The sequence below is a fragment of the Ochlerotatus camptorhynchus genome, unplaced genomic scaffold (genome assembly GCF_037179485.1).
Source record: "Ochlerotatus camptorhynchus isolate MF236.1 unplaced genomic scaffold, CSIRO-AGI_Acam_v1.1 ptg000185l, whole genome shotgun sequence".
In the NCBI taxonomy this organism is placed as follows: domain Eukaryota; kingdom Metazoa; phylum Arthropoda; class Insecta; order Diptera; family Culicidae; genus Ochlerotatus; species Ochlerotatus camptorhynchus.
This window is the reverse complement of record NW_027040675.1, coordinates 3434715-3457522: the sequence shown is the minus strand read 5'-3', so window position 1 is coordinate 3457522 and position 22808 is coordinate 3434715. Positions and strand designations below refer to the sequence as shown.

Sequence of the window (22808 nt, the reverse complement as noted above, 5' to 3'; positions counted from 1 at the left end):
TGCAACCTCCTCTTGTAAGTTACAAGTAAAACATGCCATCATACCATCTTTTGGTTTTATTATTCCGAAAAACATTATTTTAGCCGAAACTAGTCTTTGCAACCCTGCCCACGGGGAGGTACTCGAGTGCGATCCTAAATCGCTTTTATTTTTTAGATGGAGCATCTATTTAAATCTGGTTGCTGCCATAGTGGTAGAAAAGCTTACATCTATGTAAACAACTAAAAAACGGATAAGACATATTTTTTCTATATCATATGTCTATTGAGTAGCCCTGAAGTTTTTCTACTAACGTTTCATCAACCATATTTTATTAAAATAATTTGCTTGCAAGGCAAATACATTCCAAGACTGCACCCGCACAACTCACCGTGTTAAATCGGTTAATTCTCGAAACCATCATCACCTCCACAGCTCCTCCACCCTCCACGAGTGCCAACCCTGACTTGCCAATTGGAATTCAGAATCGTACAGTATACGTTGGTGTTCGTGAGATCTGGTTTGTAGAACTCTATTTTTCATTCCCTATCCCACACTAACCATCCACATTCACACGCACACTTACTATATGCCCTGCTTCTACATACCAAATCAATACACAACACTCTCCCATACTCTCTCTACTGTAAATGCGTATGATGCTTAAGGTGATACGATACGTCACGCTTTTTTTGCTTTTTTTCTCTCCTTTCTATGTGTTAGTGAATTGATTATCATTGATGCTGTAGTGGTGTGAGTGTACATCATGCACTACCGCAACTACCGTAAACCTAGCTGCTAGAGTTCGTTATTATTAGGTCGAATGTGTAACAGAGACTATTACTACATTTCCATTCAATTTGCCAATATTATCGACCTACCACCTCCCAGGACACCCCTTCCTATACAGAAAATAATTATGCGCCTAGCCACCAAGACCAACATGTCAAGTCAACATAGCAGTTAATTGATTCAACATCACACTTTGGTTACATACGACCTCTCCAAAAGTGATTCCAGAGCTCAAACCTCCAGGCACACGGTAAGAAAAAAGATCCCAAAGTGACTCAATTTTACAAATCTCGGCACTATATTGCAGGAAGCCAAAAGTAGGTAATGTGGGTCGAAGAGTTTTCATTTGATTGTTTTCAATTAGTGTGGAACTGACAATTCGTTTCTACCCATAAATAGTTAGTTGTACCCAAAAGTAGGTGAATACGATTATACTCAAAGTCAAAAGTAGGCAAAAATGAACTGGCCGCTGGATATTTTTTCTTATAGTGTATGTTTTTGTTTTTGAATCATCCTTTGCCGCCTTTTGCATATCAGCTGATGGCTTCGAGCAGTGCAACCAGAACGACACATATGTTTTCTATAGAAGATTTCTAGGATCATTTACTATCATTTTTTTGTCTTGAGAAACAAAATAAGAAATTGTTTTAAACATTTATTAGTGATGGTTTCAAAATTGCACACAGTTTAACCACCTTAAAAAGCAATAAAAGCATTGTTTTTACACACTTTGTTTCAATTAAATCGACAACACTGGATACGATGATAGATGATTCGTACACACACCTCCATAATGCGGTGTGTAGAAAAAAGGTAATCAAAACAGTTTCAACTTGCAAAATTATTCGCGGCTCGCGTTTTTAACGATGCAAATGATATTATTTAAGTAAATATCGTATTTAAAAGTGAATTAACTTGAAAGTTCTTGTAGAAGCACGTGTCGTAATTGTTTTTAGTGTGGTTCTGAGAAGTGAAAGCTAGTGAAAACAGTTATTGAAATTTCATGCCCTGAGCAGAGCAAAATCGGCTGATCGTACTTTTTAATGTAAATATTACCAATGAGTGAATGAAATGGAAATATTTTGGTGGCAAAGTATAGAAATATGTATCCAGATCTTATTCATACAATTCAGGCCCATTTTTTAAGGTATATAATTAGTAACTTACTGTTTTGTAGGAAGATGTCTTTCGTACGCATACCATAATACATTTATTTAATGATTGTAGGGACAGCCATTGTTGCATGACGTGCCGTATCACCTTAAGCTAAAACTGTACATACCAGGTCCTATCTTTCTCCTTCTCTTGCTCAATGAACCCAATTCTCTCTAGGTATTCATTGAAAATTTTCCTCAATCTCGATCGTTAGACACTAGAATAACAATTTCTGCTGCACACAGAATTTTTCGGAATTTTAAGTTTTCATTATTGCTCCTAACAGGAATACCGATTTTTCCTGCATGATAATACCCCTTAGTTTTTATCGTGCGCTACCTTATTACCAGCTGCCTCCAGCTTTTTAGTGAAAAACCCTCAATTTCTTGCGTAACACGAGAAAAGGGCCCATCATCGTTGATCAACTACTCTTCTTATAGACTCCCTCCCCCGAGAACAAAGCGACTGTAATTTCATTTGCATCGAGTGTATTGTTTCAGTCAGAAACTAACATCATCTAAACTGTGCTGAAAGTATATCGAGAATTTCTTTGATGTTGCCGTGGTAAACCAAGAAGAATCGATCAACAATGATAGGCCCCCTCAAAAGTGACGCAAGATTTCTCGCTATTCGTTTTTTGTGCGTCTCATGCATACTTTTTTTCTCATCTGTTATCTCACACCTACTCAGGCAATGCTTATATTCACCCTCTCCCTTGCCCTTTTACAGGGTACAGGTTAACACCTACTATATACTGTTAAAAATATTGAAGTTGATTTCTTACTAATTTACTAACTTACTACTCCCAACCCAGTATTTATGTATATAAATATAAATATATGCAAGTAAATATATCAGAACATAAAAATATGAAATAATGAAATAATTAATATTCTGCCATTGAAATAATAATATGGTACATTTAATAAGATGCAGCTATATGTCTCCTCAGCTCACAATGGCAGGTCTTTGTAACACTGAAATGTCAAGGTTATATGTATTAAGCAAATACATATGTTTAGCTCGAATGTTGCTGTTCTCTCTTTACAATATGAAAAAAGTAGGATGATTAAATAACAAGACTAACAAAAGAATAAAATTCGAATCTCAATGATGTTACGCATGACAAGAAATAAACTGCATAATAAATATAATTATGCATTAATATAATATTATGTATTGTTGTTGGTTCCTCAGCTTCATTTACTCCTTTTTTATTTTGATGACATACATACGATGAGAGTGCGGATGACGGCTCAGTCTACGCTGCATTTTTTCTTGAATTTTGTATGTTATCGCCCTATATTATTAAGAAAACGTTAATAAATTATAAATTATTGAGTACAAAATGAAAGAGGCGCAGTGTATTTTTATATAATAATAGAAAATAAAACGTGATGTCATGTAACATACTAAAATAAAATATTACATAATTTATTAGAATATAGAGACACATAAAACAGTATGCAATTTTACAGTAAACTCGCCTCAACTCGATATAAACTTATTGCACCATAGTAAAACTTAATTGCATGGTTACTGATAACAATGAAAATATACATAACATAAAAATAATAAAATTATAATGTTTGAACTTTTGCTTCTCATGAATAATATCAGCATTTCGACGACCTGGGTGACTGAACTGAGATAGCAGCTGAGATCAGCAAAATATCAAAGTTTCAGCACATATGAACGTGCCCGGCGTGCGCGGAGCTGATATTTCATTTATCGATTTGCCATACGTAAAGCTTTCGCATGTCATCGGCCACACTGTACTCAACGGATAAGAAAAGCAGCAATCATCAATGACGATCAGTCATCATATCTTAAAGCTCGCATACCAGTATACCTTACTTCCTACTTGAATATTTACAGACACTCTCTCTCACACTCGCACAATATTCAACTGATATGCAAATCCTAAAAAATGAAAGGGAAAGCAAACAACACATTCTCTTCGCCTTAGACAGCGAGTCCGTCACCACGTTTACAGATCACTGATGTCCAAAACCTAATGTGTAGCATTCATAGTAGAGATAGAAAGAAACTAGTCGGCTCCTCCTCTCCCATGGTGCTTCCATGCATATTTCCACAAGGCGACACGTTCGCACACGCACAACCCCGCGAGAATAAAAGTGCCGACCAGCTCCCCTCTAGTGAACCCTACACGACAGTTTGTATTGACAATAATCGTATTGTCAATACATTTTATATTGACGTCAATACATCGGTATTGACAATATTTCTGTATTCACATCATCAATATTATTGTCAATACTTGTAAGTATTGACAATATTTCTTACCGTGTGGGGTTCGCTTCTAATCCATCTATAAACACCACACTTCGGCCCAAACCAAAGCAACAATAGAACATCCGAAAACTACTACAACTACCAGCAATCACACACCCTCAACTACAAAGCAAAGCAAAGGAGAACAGAAAATTCAAAGTAAAAATATGAAACGGTCTCACCAAAATCCATCGCACACTACTACAACAGCAATTCGTCACATTATGCCACTGACTGGTATTCTATCAATTCTGTTGACCGGTATAGCTGGCGATAACCCTACGTCCCATGTATGTTGTTCACAATTTTTCTTTTGAAGATCACTCACTAACACTACTGTCAAATTTTCGTTTTGCTATATCAAGCAGCCCAGCTTCAGGTCTCGCCATGACAGAACCCTTCATTATCTTTTATTTTCTTATTCATTTCACCAGCCTATTCTAATTTCACGAGTCAACAAGCGCTCATAACGGAAACAATGTTTAACATCACTATTTTTTCTCAAAACACCAAATTTGTTGTGATCCTAGATTGAGAATAAAATAGCGGAATCGTTAATTCGACTGAAAAAAAAATACTCAATATGATGGATTTAAATAAATTTGTTTTCAAGATTCAAGATTTGAGCAAAAAAAAAATCATAATGATCGGTTCTGGAAAATTATCAAGGCTCGGGGACTTGGAAGAATTTTTCAGGTTGCAAACAGGTTAAATAATATTCCATATAATTCTGACGCGAATACCTATGGAATTTTTACGAAAATTTTAGTTTTAATTTAAAAAAAAAATGCTGAGGAAAATTCCTCAAAAATTCTTGGACAATTGTAAGAAATTCCAACATAATTCTGAGATGAAGTCCTACGGAATTCTAAGATGAATTCCATGGGATTTCTAGGGAGAAAAAATTAACTTCATGGATTGAGTTCCTATATTCCGAAGTGTTTTGAAAACAGAGTTTAAAATACATACAAACACGTTAGGGTAGAGCGCTACTTCGTCGTAATCGTCCATTTCCATTCTATTGAGCAGAAAACATCAGTATAATCAATGATTTCACCGTGCACAAATCAGTAATAAGCAAGGATGGATCGCTCTTTCAGGGCTTTTTCAATACTTTTCAATATAGAATGCTTACGTTAAATTTAATGGAATTTCCGGTTAATCCACCCTAAAATAGATAGTTTAGTGCTACTAATTTCCCTATCAAAATTCAAAATTTCCGCGTCGCAGAGCCACTCTCTCTCACGCTCTCGAGTGCACCTTCAGTGAAAACACAGAGTGTGGCTCTGCGGTGCAAAACATTTGCATTTTGATAGGGAGATGAATAGCATTGAACTGTCTATTTTACGATAGGTATGTAATGTATGTAATGTATGTAAGGTAGCCACCATCCCTTCAACGATCTTGTCTTGTATGCAGCTCCACTTAATAGCAAGATCAATTTGAGCTATCAATCTGAATTCACAATATCGCTGTATGAAGGGCCAAAAACGGAGGGGTGGACCCGTAAGCAGAGACACTTACGCGAAATCCACGGGAATTTAAGAATCTCCTTCCAACGATACGATCCAACAAATCGAATAACGCAATTCGCAATACTTATTAAGCTTCCTACAGGATGGTTTGTTAAGAAGGGTGCGTCAATTTCACTGAAAACTGTCTATTTTACGATAGGTTTACTGAAAATTCAACTGGATTTCACGATAGCATTCTATAATAAAAAGTAATGAAAAAGAACAAAAAGAGTGATCCATCACTGGATGTTCTCAAAACAAAAGAAGCGCTCCTAGCAAAAACGCCTTTTCTACCTTCATCCGTAGGACGAAGAAAATCCAATGGCGTTTGGACGGAATTGAAACTCTTAGGACGAATTTGGAATCAAGAAGCAATGTTAGATTTTTAACAACATCTTAACAATGTTTGGCGCTTTATCAAATTTAACGGAACTTATGGAAAGGGGAATACATTTAGAAGTCATCTTTGATAGAAACATTTAATTTTTTGTTAAACCCGTTCAAAAATGGGAGGTAAAAGTAGTTGGACGGACATTAGATCAAAAACCCTATTTGCTATTTGGATTCATCGTTGCGCGATAGTAAGAAACTATTTAAAAATAAAAAAGTTGTGAGAAGAAGTTCAAGAAGATTCCTATTTCTATTCGAATCGGAAAAATTCGACCTTCTCCGGTTTGCATGAAACTTTGCATAATTGTTTTTTTATGGGCAATTATTCAAATTGTCGCTGAAATTCGACCATTTTAGATATAGTAAAATTTTCAAAATGGCGTCTTGACATTATTCAAAAAAAAAATTGTAGCTCGGAAACGGCCCTTATGATCAACAAAAGTTGTGGAGGAAAATAATGTCGTTTGAGAAAATAATTTTTTTTTTCATAAACATAAATCCTATTAGAGCGCATTGTATGAATATATTCGCTCATTGTTCTCAAAACAAAAGAAGCGCTCCTAGCGAATCCCCTTTTTCTACGTTTATCCGTAGGACGAAGGAAATCTAATGGCGTTCCAATGCGTTAGGACGGAACTGAAACTCGTAGAACGAATTTAGAATCAAGAAGCAGTATTAGATTTTAAACAATATCTCAACAATTTGTGACTCTTTATCAAGTCTAACGGAACTTATGGAAAAGGTGAATAAATTTCACTGTCATCTTTGACAGATATATTCAATTTTTTGTTCAAACCCGTTCAAAAAAGAGAGATGAAGCGCAGTTTGTGCTTAGCAATACTGAAATTAGATCAAAAACCATAGGCTTTGTGCATTACAAAAATTTACATTTTTCATGAGCTTATTTTTTTTTTCAAAAATTGAACAAAGACTTTCTGAGGTATTTAAATTCACTTTTTTTTAAATTTTTACCTAAAATCATAAAACATTTTTTTTTAAATAAATACATTATTTTTCTCTACAATTTGTCAGTCAGACGTCATTTCGGTCGGTAGTGCCGTTTCCGTGCTTCAGTTAAATGTCGCCATTTTGAAAATCTTACAAGATCCCAAATGGCCGATTTTTGGCAAAAAAATGAATCCATAGCAAACATTTATAAACAGTTTCGTACAAATCGGAGAAGGTCATGTTTTTTTCCGATTCGTCATTTGACATGAAACTGCACTCTTGTAAAATTTTCAAAATGTCGTCTATGGAATTTTTCAAGAAAATTGTAGCGTGGAAACGGCATTTCTGATCGAAATAAGACAAAGTTTCAAAGAAAAATAATGTTTTCCTGGGAAAAATCTACACAAAAATTCCGATTTTTTTTAAAGAAAAGCTCTGAATAACAATTTTTTGGCATGTTTGAAATTATGGACACTTGAAAATTGACAAAATACGTTGAACTGGAACTTTTAGTAAAATTTACGCTTTTTGTTAAACCGTTTTTTTTTGTAATTTATACTCAAAAAACAATGATTCAGATGATGAAATGCATTCTTTTCTCAAAAAAAAAAACTCATTAGAAAGAGATTTTGAAAACTCCCTGAATAATGATGAATTTTCCTGAGAATTCCAGGTTTTTCCACGAAAAAAAATTCTCTGTTTTCCAGGTTGTCAAGATCCATTCTTTCTTCAACTTTGTCTCAGGCGTCATTTTGATCAGAAATGCTGTTTCCATGCTAAAAAATTTTGAAAAATCTCAAGGACGCCATTTTGATAATTTTACAAGATTTAAAATGGACGAATTTCAGCAAAACATGCAAATCATTGACCATAACAAACACTTACGCAAAGTTTCATAAAAATCGGAGAAGGTCGATTTAAAAATGGATTTTGCTAATATCAACGTGATGCTTTAGTGTGATAATTTATTAACTAGAAAAAGTTCTGAAGAGGGTAGGTTGTTAATTTCGCTAGAGTACGGCAATGTGAAAATTGAATAGAAGTTGAAATTGAGCGAAGCGTCATAAGGGGACTTTTTCTTCAAATCCATAGGTTTAAATTTTCGCTATTCTATCTGAAACTTATAATTGAGGTTATTGACTTTCCCCGGTTCTCCCGTCGAATTCCCGGTGTCTATCTAGGTTACTTTTAAAATTCCCGAATATTGCCCGATTTCCTCGGTTCCATGGCCACCCTGAACTACGCCACTGGCCCCTATGAATCGATCTCAATGTGCTGCTTACGCGCTGGACAGCTAAGAAAATCAATCCCGTCCAGCGCCAGGCAAACAACAGAGGAAAACGGACGCCAAAAATAGGCCCACTCCATTCCTCTTAAACCGATTTCCTTCCACGAGCATAAGAAGGTATGAGTGGTTACCGATAACGGACTAGATTTTTGCTGCTGCACTGCATATACAAACTACGACTTGGTCGGTCGTGCCTCCAACCTGGTACACTACTTTCCTGTTTTTTGGAGAAAGACCTCCGTCTCTCAGGCTAAAAATAAACTCTCCGCCTTCGAGAATTACGCCCATGCCGAACCGTGTTGGTCATACCGGAAGAAACGTGTACCTTTTTTCCCTTTCGTCGTTCGAGTGGGTGGGTGGATTGTGAATGGGCTCGATATGGTCCCAGCAGTACTTAATTCTGATTTTGGACATTGCGGTTACGGCCATTACTCATCGCCGCCGTCGCCGTTGTCGTCGGTATTAACGATCCACAAAAGCATATTTGGAGACACAGTGTAGTTGGTGGATGGACATCGTCTGGGAATGATATGTGGGTATCATTCATGCGTGTGTTGGATGTGATCTGATTGTAAATGATTCTGAGCCTTTTTGGGGAGTTGGGTTGAAAACTAGGGCAGAATGGTCGGACTAGAAAGGCGCCGACTTGACCAGCATGTTTTAGAGAGAAAGAAAGTCTTCTGTAAGAGTAGTAGGGTAAAGGTTGGGGGGTAAATGAAGTTGTAGTTGCTCAATTTTGGTCAAACATGACGTATCGTGAGCTAAACAAATTGACCACTCAAGGACTTTCAGGGTGGCCACTGAATTTAAGCAAAATTAAATTCCTGGTTTTTACCGGCTGCCCAGTATTTTTCTCCCGACTCCATATAAGTAGCTTAATATGCTAAGAAATTGAAATACCGACATGATTGATTTCAGCAATGAGCCGATGGAAATGGATTTTGCACTTCATCAGATGTTACTACTGTTATTTGTGGCGACATCTGTCGGAAATTACGCATAAACTGCTTTCAGTTAGTTGTTAACAGAGGACAGTGTGGTAAACAATCATAGAAATCCCATTCACAGACTACAACATAGAGTACCTGCCACTGCAAAACATGTATGGCAAAGAATTTGTGACTAGCATTCCGGTCGTACTAAACAGGTCCAAACCTGTCCAAATCTAAAATCCAAAAACACCCATCCAAATTTACTTTCATTTATTTAAGACAATCGTAGGTCAAAAATTGTCCAATGTACAGTTTGAAATGATGGGTACATGATTGTTACTTCGGAAATTTGGACTGCCTAACATGATTGGTGCTTATTTTCTAAAGGCAGGGCATGGCTAGGTTAGGTACTCTATTCTGAAATCTGTGAAAGGGAATCTAGTATCATGAAGAACAAAACGTCCAATGTACTACTACTTATTGATTATATCATTGAGAAAAATCGTCCAATGTTATTTGTCAGATGTACATCTTGACTAGTCAAAACGTCCTATGTGATTTTTTTATATATATTGTAGCATGAAATTCAATTCATTTACTACAGTAAAATAGTATTGCAAAATGTATTGTTTTTAAACAGTTAACATAATAATCTGTAGAACTTCAACTTCGATTTTCTCAAAATGGTGAATATGTTACATTGGTCTATTTGAAAAGTGACGCGAGAATTGTTTTTTATTTGTGTCGAGTGTCGAGTATGCTTAAAAGGAGGGGATGTGAAGCTATATGCATAAATAAGGGTACCGACAACTTTTCCATCGCCAGGTACTTTATTCTGAAGTCTGTGAAAGGGAAATCACTAATCCTGTGCAGGGATGTCATTCTCCCCAGTGTAAGCAGGGTAATGAGTTGAAAAGGCACCTCGCTCTATGACAAAAGCAAACTCACCCGAGAGATTTTTATTTTGATTTCACTTTCTACCGCTTCTTCCCACTTCGCAAACAAATACATTTTCTGACGTTCGCACCTCCACCAGTCCAACACACCGGAGCGCATGAGTGATCACTAGGGAGCACCGTAGAGAATTCGTTTGCTTCACCGGGGAGAATTTTTGGTTGTTTTTGGAGATTTTGGTTGTTAGTTTGTTGCATACAAAGATTTTTTAAAAGGTTACTTTTTCTATTAACGGACAGTATGTAGTCAATTAAAATTTAGTGAAATAATAATGTACACATTTTGGAAATGCGAATACGGAAAGTGCATCTGCGCATCATTATTGAAATTTTTGCTTCAGTTTATTCGATAGACAGACATGGGACAGAGATCGATTAGAATCACAGCGGGAGTTCCACAAGGCTCCATCCTTGGTCCAACGCTCTGGAACGGGATGTACAACGGCGTGTTAACGCTGAAGCTGCCCAAATGAGCTGAGATCGTTGGATTTGCGGACGACGTTGTCTTGATGGTAACAGGCGAGACGCTGGAAGAGGCGGAAGTGTTGGCGACCGAGGTGATCGACATGATTAGTAACTGGATGCAAGGAGCGAAGCTGCAGATAGCCCACCACAAAACGGAAGTGCTATTGACCAGTAACTGTAAAGCGGTACAGCTGGCAGATATCACCGTCAGGGGCACGCCATAACCTCAAAACGTGTGTTGAAATACCTGGGAGTGATGATCGATGATCGGCTAAACTTCAACAGCCACGTCGAATATGCCTGTGAGAAGGCTGCAGCCTACTGCTGTATACTCACTCACGTAAAGTTCTGCCGGAGTCTTTGGAGAAACAATAACACCTTTGAGCTGCCATCTTTCTCACGGAAGTGAGTGTATAAACAGACGAACAGTGAACAGTCAACTCTCTCACTCTCTCGTGCTGTGTCTAACAATCTCTCCAGTGGTGCCACGAAAAATCTCCGAGGAGATAAGCAGAGATTCACCGCAGAGAATGATATCTCTCGCACCCGAATGATTCTCCCCAGAGAATTTTCAACCCTGATCCTGTGTCATCAAAATACAAGGCATGTTTAGAAATTTAGCTCGTGAGAGAGAGAGAGAGAAAGACAAAGAGACAAAGTAGCTTCCAATGAAGGTAGATATTTACTATCTCTATGTACTTGGCTCCGTGAATTGTTGATTACTGCTTGGAAATGATTGATTTACTCTCTTCTCCCATACTGAATTTCAACGATGTCTACCAAGGAAACAGCGCCATCTCTGGGGAAATACTTTATGAAAATCATTTAAAGGTGCTTGGGTCAGTATGACCCGGATCGCAGCGTCATAATTTTACCAATTATCGCTCTAATGTTGTGACTTTTAGTCTTTTATAGAAAACTCCATTTCTCCGTTTTGAATGAAATTTTTGGAAGGTTCTGAATGTTACGTTTAAGGTGTTCGGGTCATATTGACCCGGATTTGACCCTACGATTTCCTACGTGCTTAAATTTTGTGAATCCGTGAAACTAGGGCGTTGTATCTTTTATCATTTCAGGTGACTCCGGATGGAAATCAGTGCAGCATCGGTGATGGAATTGGTTAAAACGATGACTTATTGTTGGTGTTGTGATTCTGATTCTGGACGAATGGTTTGTTTTGATGATTTCTCGTTGGATGATTGAATCGGCAGTAAGCAAATCTTGCTAACGGGGCGAGTGTAGGTACTGTGGGCGGTGCGGAGAGTGACCACCCGAGTGTTTCGATCTGCTCCAGGATGTAATTCTACGATTTTCGCTGTTAGCCAGACCATAGGCGGAGTTTTTTCGTCCATAAAGAGGACTAGTTGACCCTTCTCCAATACGATTGGCGGATTGCACTACTTCGTTCTCGGTTGAAAGGTGGCTAAGTACTCCAAGTGCCACCTCTTCCAGATGATTTGGAAGTTCTTCTGGATTTGCTGCCACTTGGCTGATCGGTTGCTTGGGATTTCGGAGACATCAACGTCTGGAACAGATTTGAGCGCAGACCCGATCAAAAAGTGTCCAGGAGTAAGCACGTCGTAATCTGTCGGATCGTCGCTCAGAGGGATAATCGGGCGTAAGTTTAAAAGCAGCATTCTATCTGCGACAATAGCGTCCCCATGTCGTCGAGGGCGAGTGTGCTTCTGCGCGGATTGGATTGCTGCCTCCCACAGGCCGCCAAAGTGTGATGCCTTGGGAGGATTGAAGCGCCATCGGATACCGTGGGATGCACATTCGTCTGCGATGGCTCTATGGTGTTCCTTGCTTTGGATCAGTTTGCGTAGCTCGTTAGCTGCACCGATGAAATTCCGCCCGTTGTCGGAGTAGATTTCGTTACAAAGTCCTCGTCGTGCTACGAAACGTCTTAGATCCTGCAAGAACTTGGCGGTAGTCAAATCGGCAACCAGTTCCAAATGTACCGCCCGAGTCGAGAAACAAACAAACACCGCGACGTAAGCCTTTCTGGGAGCGGCGCGACGGTGTGGGGGTTGAAGTGAAATTGGACCCCAGTAGTGACGCAGTTTTGGACGATAATTTTCGACAACTAGACGGCGCTAGTATATTCGTACGCGAACAACAATGTTAGCCTCCCACCCCGAGTTCATATTGTCGGTGACGAAATCGAGGTGGTCGACGAGTTCGTGTATTTGGGCTCACTGGTGACCGCCGAAAATGATGCCAGCAGAGAAATTCAAAGACGCATTATGGCAGGGAATCGTGCCTACTTTGGACTCCGGAGGATGCTCCGATCGAATAAAATTCGCCGCCGCACGAAGTTGACTATCTACAATACGCTGATTAGACCATTGGTCCTCTACGGCCATGAGACCTGAACTATGCTCGTGGAGCACCAACGCGTCCTTGTTGTTTTCGAACGGAACGTGTTGCGTACCATCTATGGTGGAGTGCAGATGGATGACCGAACGTGGAGGAGGCAAATGAACCACGAATTGCACCAGCTGCTGGGAGAAACATCCATCGTCATCATTGCAAAAATTGGGCGACTACCGTGGGCTGGGCATGTCGTAAGCATGCCGGATGACGACCCAGTGAAAATGGTTCTCGAAAGCGACCCAACAGGAACAAGAAGAAGAGGCACAAGGTGGATTGACCAAGTAGAAGGCGACCTGCGGACCCTTCGCAGACTACAAGGCCATGGATCGAGTAGAATGGAGACGACTTCTTCGGACAGCAGTCCTGCCTGATTGGCCAAGTGTTTTCCACAATAGGTTCCGTAAAATGCATCTGCATTGCATTTCAAAGGCTGTGTATGTTGTAACAGACAATCAGAATGTACATCACGGCCCAAGTGTAGGTTCCGGAGGCACCGTAAATGAGGCCAATTTATAATTTTCATAGAACCAATTCGTGTGACACCTCTAATTCGTCATTGACCATGAAAGGTGGCCAATTTGTCACTTCCATAGAACCAAGCCTTGTGGCAGAATTTCATGAAGAATTCATCGGAGGCCATGTGTACACGTCCCGGGCAACAATGGCCATCCGGTGGTCTCGGATCTGGTTCCGCGAACCTCGGAAAGGTCACTCATTTTAATGTTGATAGGACCAAGTCGTGCGACACCTCAAAATTCGCAGAATTTCATAGACAATCATAACTTATCAAAATTACCAAAAATTACTAGTCAAATTCCATTTGTTATTCTTCCCAGAATTTCTCTGAATTATCCCTAGAATTACTTCTCTATTTTCCTCAATTTATTTTGCAATCTCATCCTTAATTCAAGGCTGCAAAGTGTTAGAATCCTAAAAATTTGTTAAAGTCCAGGAGCCTTGGAGTAGGAATTTAAAATAGCATTCTAAGGGAATTCGAAGAAGGATTCAAAGAGAATTTACCCTACGGCAGAACTAATGATGATATGACAACTACATCCACGGCTGAAAATCTCTTAAATGTGGATAAATCAAGCAATCAAAGAGAAATGCTGAGCAGATCTGCAAGGAAGTATGGCTAATAGTTCCGAGGGGAAACTCTTAATATTGTTCTACAAATAGTTTGCAAAATTTCACGCTAGTTTGAAGATAACCTCAAGAGCATTCCTCAGATGTTTAAGGAGTTTGCGAGAGGGTTTGGCAGGAAGTTTTCAGCATATTTCCAAAGTTTTTCTGAGTAGTGTACCCGGAGATTCTGATGAAATCTGCAAGGGAACTCAAAGGAGAGTTTCAAGATATTCCCATGAAAATTCCAAAAGATCCTCTCTATGCCATTTAAAAAAAAAATGGCCGAATTCCAACACAAACTCGGTTCATTGCCCCTAGCGAAGTTTCATGGAATTCGGAAACTCGATTCGTCGGTTGGCGTGGAACTGCTCTGTACCAACATTTAGCATTGATAGAGAAATCAACATTCCTAAGTCCAACCAAAAATGTCCCCATTACCCAGATCCTCAAGTAAATCGGACCTGCTTTCCAACAAATTGCCATAAATCTCCGCTGTTGTCTAACGATCCACGTCGGAACGCTCGAAATCAGTCAAAGAAGAAGCTGCAGCCGGTGATAATAAAACCTAAATTATGACTCGCCTCCATCCCCAACAGGCTCATATAACCCAACTCAACTAGAAGTTGTTAATCTTCATACATTTTTTTTTCTCTCTCGTTATTTAGCTCAATTTGCTACCCCGCTTCCGAGCATCTACCAGCAAAGTACCTATCCCATCACCAACTGTGGAAAATAATCCATTATCTCGCGTTTAATTTCGCGCATTCAATAGCGATAATAATAAAACTCATACAGATGCCCGTCTCTGCCAGTCGGACGTTCCCTGCGTTTTGTTTTCATTCGCTACAGTCAGCCAGTCAGTGTAGAAGCCGAACACTGATCCATTATAATTGAGCTGTGTCTACCAGAGCGTCATCATCAGCCACAGCACACACACACACACACAGACTGACTGTGCGCAATGCAATTGCTTTTTTAGTTTAGTTGAAGATTAACGCGAATCCATCGATCGGTGTTGCTTCTGTTGGCACTCAAACTGCGAATTCCATACATTTTCTGTATGGGATCTGCAATGTACACGGACGATGAGATCGACTCAAAATTGAGTTGGAGTCGACTGAATTTTTGCAAGAAGTGGGTTTATCCGCAAAGTGAGATGAATTTTCCGAGATTTTCCACGAAAATCTGCTCGAATCGACGAAAATTGTACCAGTAAACTAATAGACTGAGTGAAACCTCTTCATATTCGAGAATTTTTCCTTGGAAAATCTCTATTTTGAGTCGGCCTCATCGGCCGGGTACCGAAACGCATTCTGCACAGGAATACTTTTTCTGAGTGCACACCGACGAAAGCAAGCGTGAAGCGATCTCAATTTAACGTTTTCAATTTTTCCTCCCAATCTCCACCGCTGCTTGTTTTGAGTCAGATTTTCGATTCGACACTAAACAAGGCATTAAATCGAGCGATGGTTGTCGATGACTGCCCATCGATTTACACGCTCGTTTGAGCCACCAGCAACGGTAGCGAGAGGAAGCCATACTTAAAGGGCTGGACACATTGTGGAAAATGGTTTAATTTTCACTCTTCGATTCGATCCGGAAAAATATAGTATACGCCCGTGCGATCGATTAACGATGGTAATGGTTCATGCTGATCAGATCTTGAAAGGGAAAATGGGAAATGATTTTAAATGCTGCAAGTACAAACTTACCTCCGGAGGATCCCAGACGCATTCGCCCGTCGTCAGGTTGGCGTACATGTGCTCCTTGGTGCGAGGTTCGATGATTTCCACCCATTCCACTCTGCTGCGCGACATCCACCGGCGGGAGAAAAGCAGAGAAAAACAAAATACATTTACACTTGAAGGCATTTCAATTTCACTTTTCTTCTTAGGAAAAACAAAAAAATCATGCAAGAACCGAAGCAGCATTCCGGTTTTCCCTCTCAAGGGACCACCAGCATCAGCATCACTATTCTCCGGTTGAACTCTTCTCCTTTTTTTCTGACTGCGATGATCTTATTTTCTACTGTTGCTGCCATCAGGCTTATAAACTTCCTTTCACTTGCACAGCGGCGACTGCAGCTCTCGTGTGGATGACATCGACGGCGCTGGAGGTGGTGGTGGTGGTGGTGCTGGCACAAACTTCCGCCGGAAATCATTGTGCTGCTCCTCTATCGCCGCCAAGCATAGCAATGCGGTTGACATCGGTAATTTGGTTTAACGGTGGGTGGTGTACGTGTTCGGGGGAATCCTGTTACCGGGGACTTGGAAGGCTCTACAAACTAGTGTAATACAATTAGGAATTAGTGCGGAATTCGTTAAATTTTTAGTTAGGTTGGCAGTTCGGAATTCTTTTGGGCCAAACTCACCCTGTTTTCCTGAAGATAGCACTCAGAAGCATGAATGCGATTTTCTTAAACATGTTTCTAGGGTAGGTACGTTAATGGAATTTATTCCTATAGTGGATTATGGAAACTCCATAAGTCACTATAGGACCATATTGCACTAGCGTACTTCCACTATAGGAGCGTTTACCCTACATGACTTCCAAGCACGTGCAATGTATCCGAAAGTACACACAACAATGCAGCCAAATTTTATACGTTGCGGCAGTCACGACTAGATCTATTGTCACGCTTAAGCCTTAAACTAGGTTTTACCATATTTATCGCGTAGCATTTGAAAAGGTCCTATCCTCGTTGTTCGATTCTCTTCATCGACTTTCTCTTTGGTTTACCACGGGAACATAAACGAATTTCTCGCTAAGCTCGCAGCACAGTTCAGCAGAAGATGATGTTAGCTTGCGCCTGAAATAACACACTGAATGGGAAATTCATTTGCAGTCGGGTTATTCGAGAAAGAGAAAATCGAGGAAGAGAATCGATCAACAATGATAGGCCCTTTTCTCGTGTTCCGCGAGATTGAAGTGTAGGTGAAGAAATCGGCCCTTTTCTGTAAGAATGGCTTTCTATTAAACCAGTGGCGTTTCCTTAACCTCAATCTACCTGTGCACCAACTCTCAAAACATCAAAATATTACGTGCAATGGATAGATATCGAGTAAACTAGAAGATTAAGCGTATTTTTCAACCGATTCGAGTATGAATATGACATTAAATCTGGTTTTGAAAGTTGGTGCACAGGTAAAAAGTGAGGTTACGGGACGCCACTGTATTAACCGTAAAGAGCATTTCCAGCCCTTTCCGTTTTGAATGAAACTTTGCTTATATGTTGGTTACAATCCAAGATTGCATTTTTCATTTCAATTTGATTAACTTTTTCAAGAGTAACTTTTTAAAGCGGCGTATCTAAAAATGAGTTTTATTTTTTCAAAAAATATTAACTTGAAAATGGCCTATTTGATCAAAATGACATCTTAGAAAAAGTTGTAGGTAATTAAAGACAAAAAAAAAATCCACTGAAAAAAGTACTTTCATGCAGGGCCGGATTTTAGGGAACCGGCCATGAAGACTGAGCAAATATTTGTTGTATTTTTTAATTTATCATATTTTTTCTACTAAAGCAAATTATTTTCAGTTCACGTTCAATCATAAAGTTTAGCTCTGAAGTTCTATTTAATTCTATACGATGGTCTGTCAATATATTCATTTACTTATTTATCAACATCAACAGACTCCATACATTAAAACATGATCATTGCAAGGGGTAATCAACTCTGCACACTGTGCCGAAGCACATCGTAGCACACTGATCGGCACGTTAGGGAACACGATGACAAGTAGGACACAGAATCAGCGTTCTGCATTTTCGAAACAAGCATCATTTTGAGCAATTTCATTTTCGTGTAAGTCATTGTGTTTCTTGTTATCGAGTCACGTTGAAAACTCCTCCTGTCAATCATGACAACATGACTATCGGTTGTTTCGTTCGTCAAGTGCATCAGTTCATTTCATTTGAAGCAAAGACTTGTTTCAATTGACGCAATGAATGACTTGAAAACAGCCACCGTTGAAGCCAGCAACGATAAATGCGTCTACAGCATCCGGTCATCCACTGAAGCTTGAGTCGAAGTTTTCGTGTTAGGTCTCGATAGGCGGGGTCACTTGCAACGGTCGATTTAACGTCGTGAAGCAACCGTTGCATTTGTTGGGCATCGATCTTATCGACACATTCAATCTGTGGTCGGTCCCAATAGAGCATTTCTGCAACCAGGCCGTCAAACATCGACGCCCTCAAGCAAGCGTTTCCCTCGACATTCTCCAACGCAACGGGGTTGTGCACGAAATCGAAGATCCGGTTCAGTCTGAAGGAAGGGCAAGAGCTGGATCGACTGGAACAAGCAAACATCATCACACCGGTCGAGTACCCCGAGTCGGCTGCACCGATAGTTGTGGTCCGGAAGGCGAGCGGTGCCATACGAATCTGCGGTGACTATTCCACCGGGCTGAACGACGCCCTCCAACCGCATCAATATCCGCTTCCTCTACCACAGGACATCTTTGAAAAGCTGGCCAATTGCAAAATTTTCAGCCAAATCGACCTGTCAGACGCCTACCTGCAAGCCGAAGTGGACGAAGCCTCAAGAGATCTGCTAACAGTCAACACGCATCGGGGCTTGTATCGTTACAACCGATTGCCGCCTGGAGTGAAAGCAGCACCTGGAGCGTTTCAACAACTGGTGGACACCATGCTGATCGGACTCAAGCATACCTCGGGTTACATCGATGACGTGATTGTCGGAGGAGTGGATGAAGCGGATCACCAACGAAACCTGCATAACTTCACCCATCAAGACGGAGAAGTGTTCTTTTGGGCAGCGACAGATAAAGTACCTTGGGCATCTCATCGACGGACGAGGATTGCGACCGGATCCAGGCAAAATCCAAGCGATCCGGGAATTGCCAGCTCCTACGGATGTGTCCGGCGTTCGCTCGTTCATTGGGGCGATTAATTCGTCTCAGGAATGCGAACTATGCGATATCCTCTCGATGAATTGTTAAAGGCCGGCAAGAAGTTTGAGTGGTCGTCGGAATGCCAAAAATCCTTCGAAAAATTCAAGCAGCTTTTGTCATCTGATCTCTTGTTGACGCACTACAATCCAGAGCTACCGATCACTGTTTCGGTTGATGCGTCTTCAGTGGGAGTTGGAGCTACGTTGAGCCACAAGATGCCTGATGGATCCGTCAAGATCGTGCAGCACGCTTCTCGTGCACTTACACCGGCAGAACAAGGGTACGGTCAACCAGATCGTGAAGGCCTTGCAATGGGTCAAAAACGGGAATCCCCGTCTACACGGCAAATCGTCTGCAGCGGTGGGCATTGCAGCTACTGCTCTACGACTTAAGATCGAGTACGTCAACACAGAGAAGTTCGGGATCGCGGACGTTCTTTCTCGACCCATCACCCGCCATGCAAGACTTGATGAAGATTTCGTCGTAGCCAGTGTCATCCTCGAGAAGGACTTGAGGTCAGTAGCGTCCAACTCTATCAAGTTCGTTCCTCTCAGTTTCAGGACAGTGCAGCAGGCCACCCAGACTGATACAGTACTTGGCAAGGTCTACCGGTTCGGGCAGCAGGGCTGGCCGAAGTCCAGGTCGACCATCGCCGATCTAGAAGTCCAGAAGTTCTACGACCGTCAAGACTCGTTGTCGGTTGTCCAAGGCTACGTGATGTTCGCAGAACGTCTTGCTATTCCGGTACAATTCCGGGACCGCTGCCTCCACCAACTGCATCGAGGTCACCCCGGATTGTAACGCATGAAGGCAATAGCTCGTAGCTACGTTTACTGGCTTTCAATCGACGCCGACATCGCAGCATTCGTCAAGACTTGCCGTCAGTGGGCATCCATCGCGAAAAGTCCTCCGAAAGCTCCATCAAAACCGTGGACGAAGTCAACCCAACCGTGGCAACGCGTACACATTGATTACGCTGGACCACTCGAAGGTGATCATTTTCTACTAGTCGTTGATTCCTTCTGGAAGTGGATCGAAATCGTGAGCATCACGATTGTCATTCTTCGGAGTATTTTCGCATGTTTCGGAATGCCCACCACTCTGGTTAGCGACAACGGCGTGCAGTTCACGAGCGCCGAGTTCAGCAGCTTTTGCCTTGACAACGCTATCGACCACATCACCACGTAGGGCGCCTACCATCCGCAGTCCAACGGGCAGGCCGAACGCTTCGTCGATACGTTCAAGCGGGCAATCCGGAAAATACGAGAGGCGAGAGGAGACATCCAGGTAGCTCTCGATACCTTTCTGCTAACCTACCGCACCACACCGAATCCTTCAGCTCCCGATGGTAAATCGCCAGCGGAAGTCATCTGCCTACGTGTCTGGAACTGTTGCGTCCTCCAGCAGCCCGAGCAGAAGCAACCAACGATCAAGAAGCCAAACTACGATCGTTCAGTAAGGGAGATCTGGTGTACGCCGAGGTCCACTCCAACAACACATGGAGATGGGGCTCCTGCTGTGGTGCTAGAACGGATCGGAAGCACCATGTACAACGTTTGGGCTGAAGACCGGCGATTGTTGCGGTCACATATCAACCAGTTACGAAACCGATCAAGGTCAATCAATGCCGCTATTCAGTCGACGATGCATCCAACCAAGCCTGTCGGCGAACAACTTCCTCTGGATATTCGACACTTTTGGAACCTTCGACATCGCAGAACGAGTCTTTGCTTGGTGAATCATCAACGCAGTCAACACCATTGGTACATCCTACCGATGAATCAAGCCGACAAGAACGTGTATCGGTCTCACCACCGTCAGCCGATCGTCCGGGAACGTCTACAACTACGTTGGCATCAACCACGTCTTCGTCCGGTGCCACCAGTTCCAAGACAACGTCGTCGGAGTTCCAGAGCGCTTCTGAGCGCAGCCCAGCGGTACAGCTACCACGTCGCTCTTGGAGGATTCGAAGGCAGCCTCAGTGGTTCGATCCCTACCTTTTATACTAAAGAGAGGAGATGTTAGGACCCATGGACATCTCTAGTACACGAAACAGAATCCATCGACCAGCTGAGCTCACTGTTGGCAGACCACCCTGTCTCCAGTCGATGCTACCGAACAGCAAGAAACGTCATCGGCAATCCTTTAAATTTGTCGAACCTCTTAACGGAATTCCTTTATGAAGAGCTTTGAGTGGGTTGGTTTATTCATATGGATGTCCATAGTTTCGAAAGTATTTATGTTTTGGGGGAATCCCAAACAAATTAGTCAGAGTCAGATCCACGTAGAATAGGCCTGCTTACCCCAGATGGCCGGACAGAATGAAAATTGTAAAGGTAAAGAGAATTGCACAATCCAGTTCCATTCTGTAGATGCGTCTGCAACCGCATCACTTTCTACCGAATAACCACTCGGTACGATTGATGTTCAACCAATCAGTCAGCCGTACAGCTCATTCTATGGACTGAACCATCTCGGAGTTTAGATTGAGGCTGTGGAGGCTGGTGGAATTACTGGATCTCGTATAAGCAACATCAGGAAGGATTCTGCTTGCAGAATTGTAAAGGTAACCACACCGGAGGTAACGAAGCCAATCTGAATCGCAGTATAGATAAACGCAATCGAAACCGCCAGCAGTTTCAGGGCTATAAATATGCAATTCCGCCAAGACCAAGCAAGGATGAAAAATATGATTGAATAACGAGCAGATACAAAGCGGATCAAACGTTGGCAACCGGTATTAAGATCCTGCATTTGGATGCTGTTGGATATTAGTCGATGGAAGACTAGTAAATTTTAAATTCGTTATTGAACAATCTCAGCGGTTTGGGCCTCCTGTTTATTTATTAGGGTGTTCAAAAGTTCGAAGTCATGGAAAATCACAGTCATTTGATCATCTCACCAACAATTGTACAGCTCAGTTAGACGAATTCAGTACTCAACAGCGACTGCTGGCATTAGGAAGCAACTGAAGGTCTATTGCTGCTTCTACTATCGCTGGTGAGAATTTTAGGTTGAATCCTTCCTGAAAGGTCCGAGTACATAGCATGATGATAATGTAGAGGCACATCTTCCACTTTCCGGTTGAGTACTTATGATACAGGATTCAGTGAACGTCTATCAGAATGACACCCGGTACAGAACTTTTTTTTCATGGGTGGATAACTTCTGCCATCAGTCCGCCCCTTCGCCTTCTCTTCGAGGGGTAGAACTTCGAGGTTGGCAACGGTCATCGTATACTGGCGAACAGTTCCAGCAGTGGCCGATGATCAAGCGCTTGTCAATCTTCTCATTCGTTTGACATCGTTGAGCCAAGAGGAATGAATGTTCTACAAACAAAAAAAAAAGACTCACATGCGTGTTATTTGATACTCGTTTTACTTATAAACAGGACAGGCACAGTGATTACCCTCGTATATACTATCCAATATGCACACAAATAACTCGTTTAATCATCCGTGAGAGCTTGACAATGTTCTGCCAAACTCATGGGTTACTGAGACTTACAGCTTGATTGCTACACTTCGGCACAACGCGGGGCACAGCTTTCGGCACAGATTGAGATGTGCAGAGTTGCGTACCCCTTGGATCATTGACGATTCACGTTTCTAGAGAAGAATGAAGAGAAACATCTCCGAAGTGTTTGTCGTGGCAGGTGAAAATCGAATACTGATGAAACACG

General features: G+C 41.3%; 1 protein-coding gene across 4 annotated transcripts in view; it reads right to left on the bottom strand.

Annotated features, from left to right (window-relative positions):
- RhoGAP93B (MyTH4 and RhoGAP_KIAA1688 domain-containing protein RhoGAP93B) overlaps positions 1 to 22808 on the bottom strand; it is a 161723-nt gene that overhangs the window by 118227 nt on the left and 20688 nt on the right. For 3 of the 4 annotated variants that reach the window (XM_065223168.1, XM_065223169.1, XM_065223172.1), the window contains exon 2: positions 15925 to 16018. In XM_065223168.1, the coding sequence (XP_065079240.1) occupies positions 15925 to 16018 (94 nt within the window). The remainder of the gene's footprint in view (positions 1 to 15924; positions 16019 to 22808) is intronic. The other variant, XM_065223170.1, reaches the window with a different exon arrangement.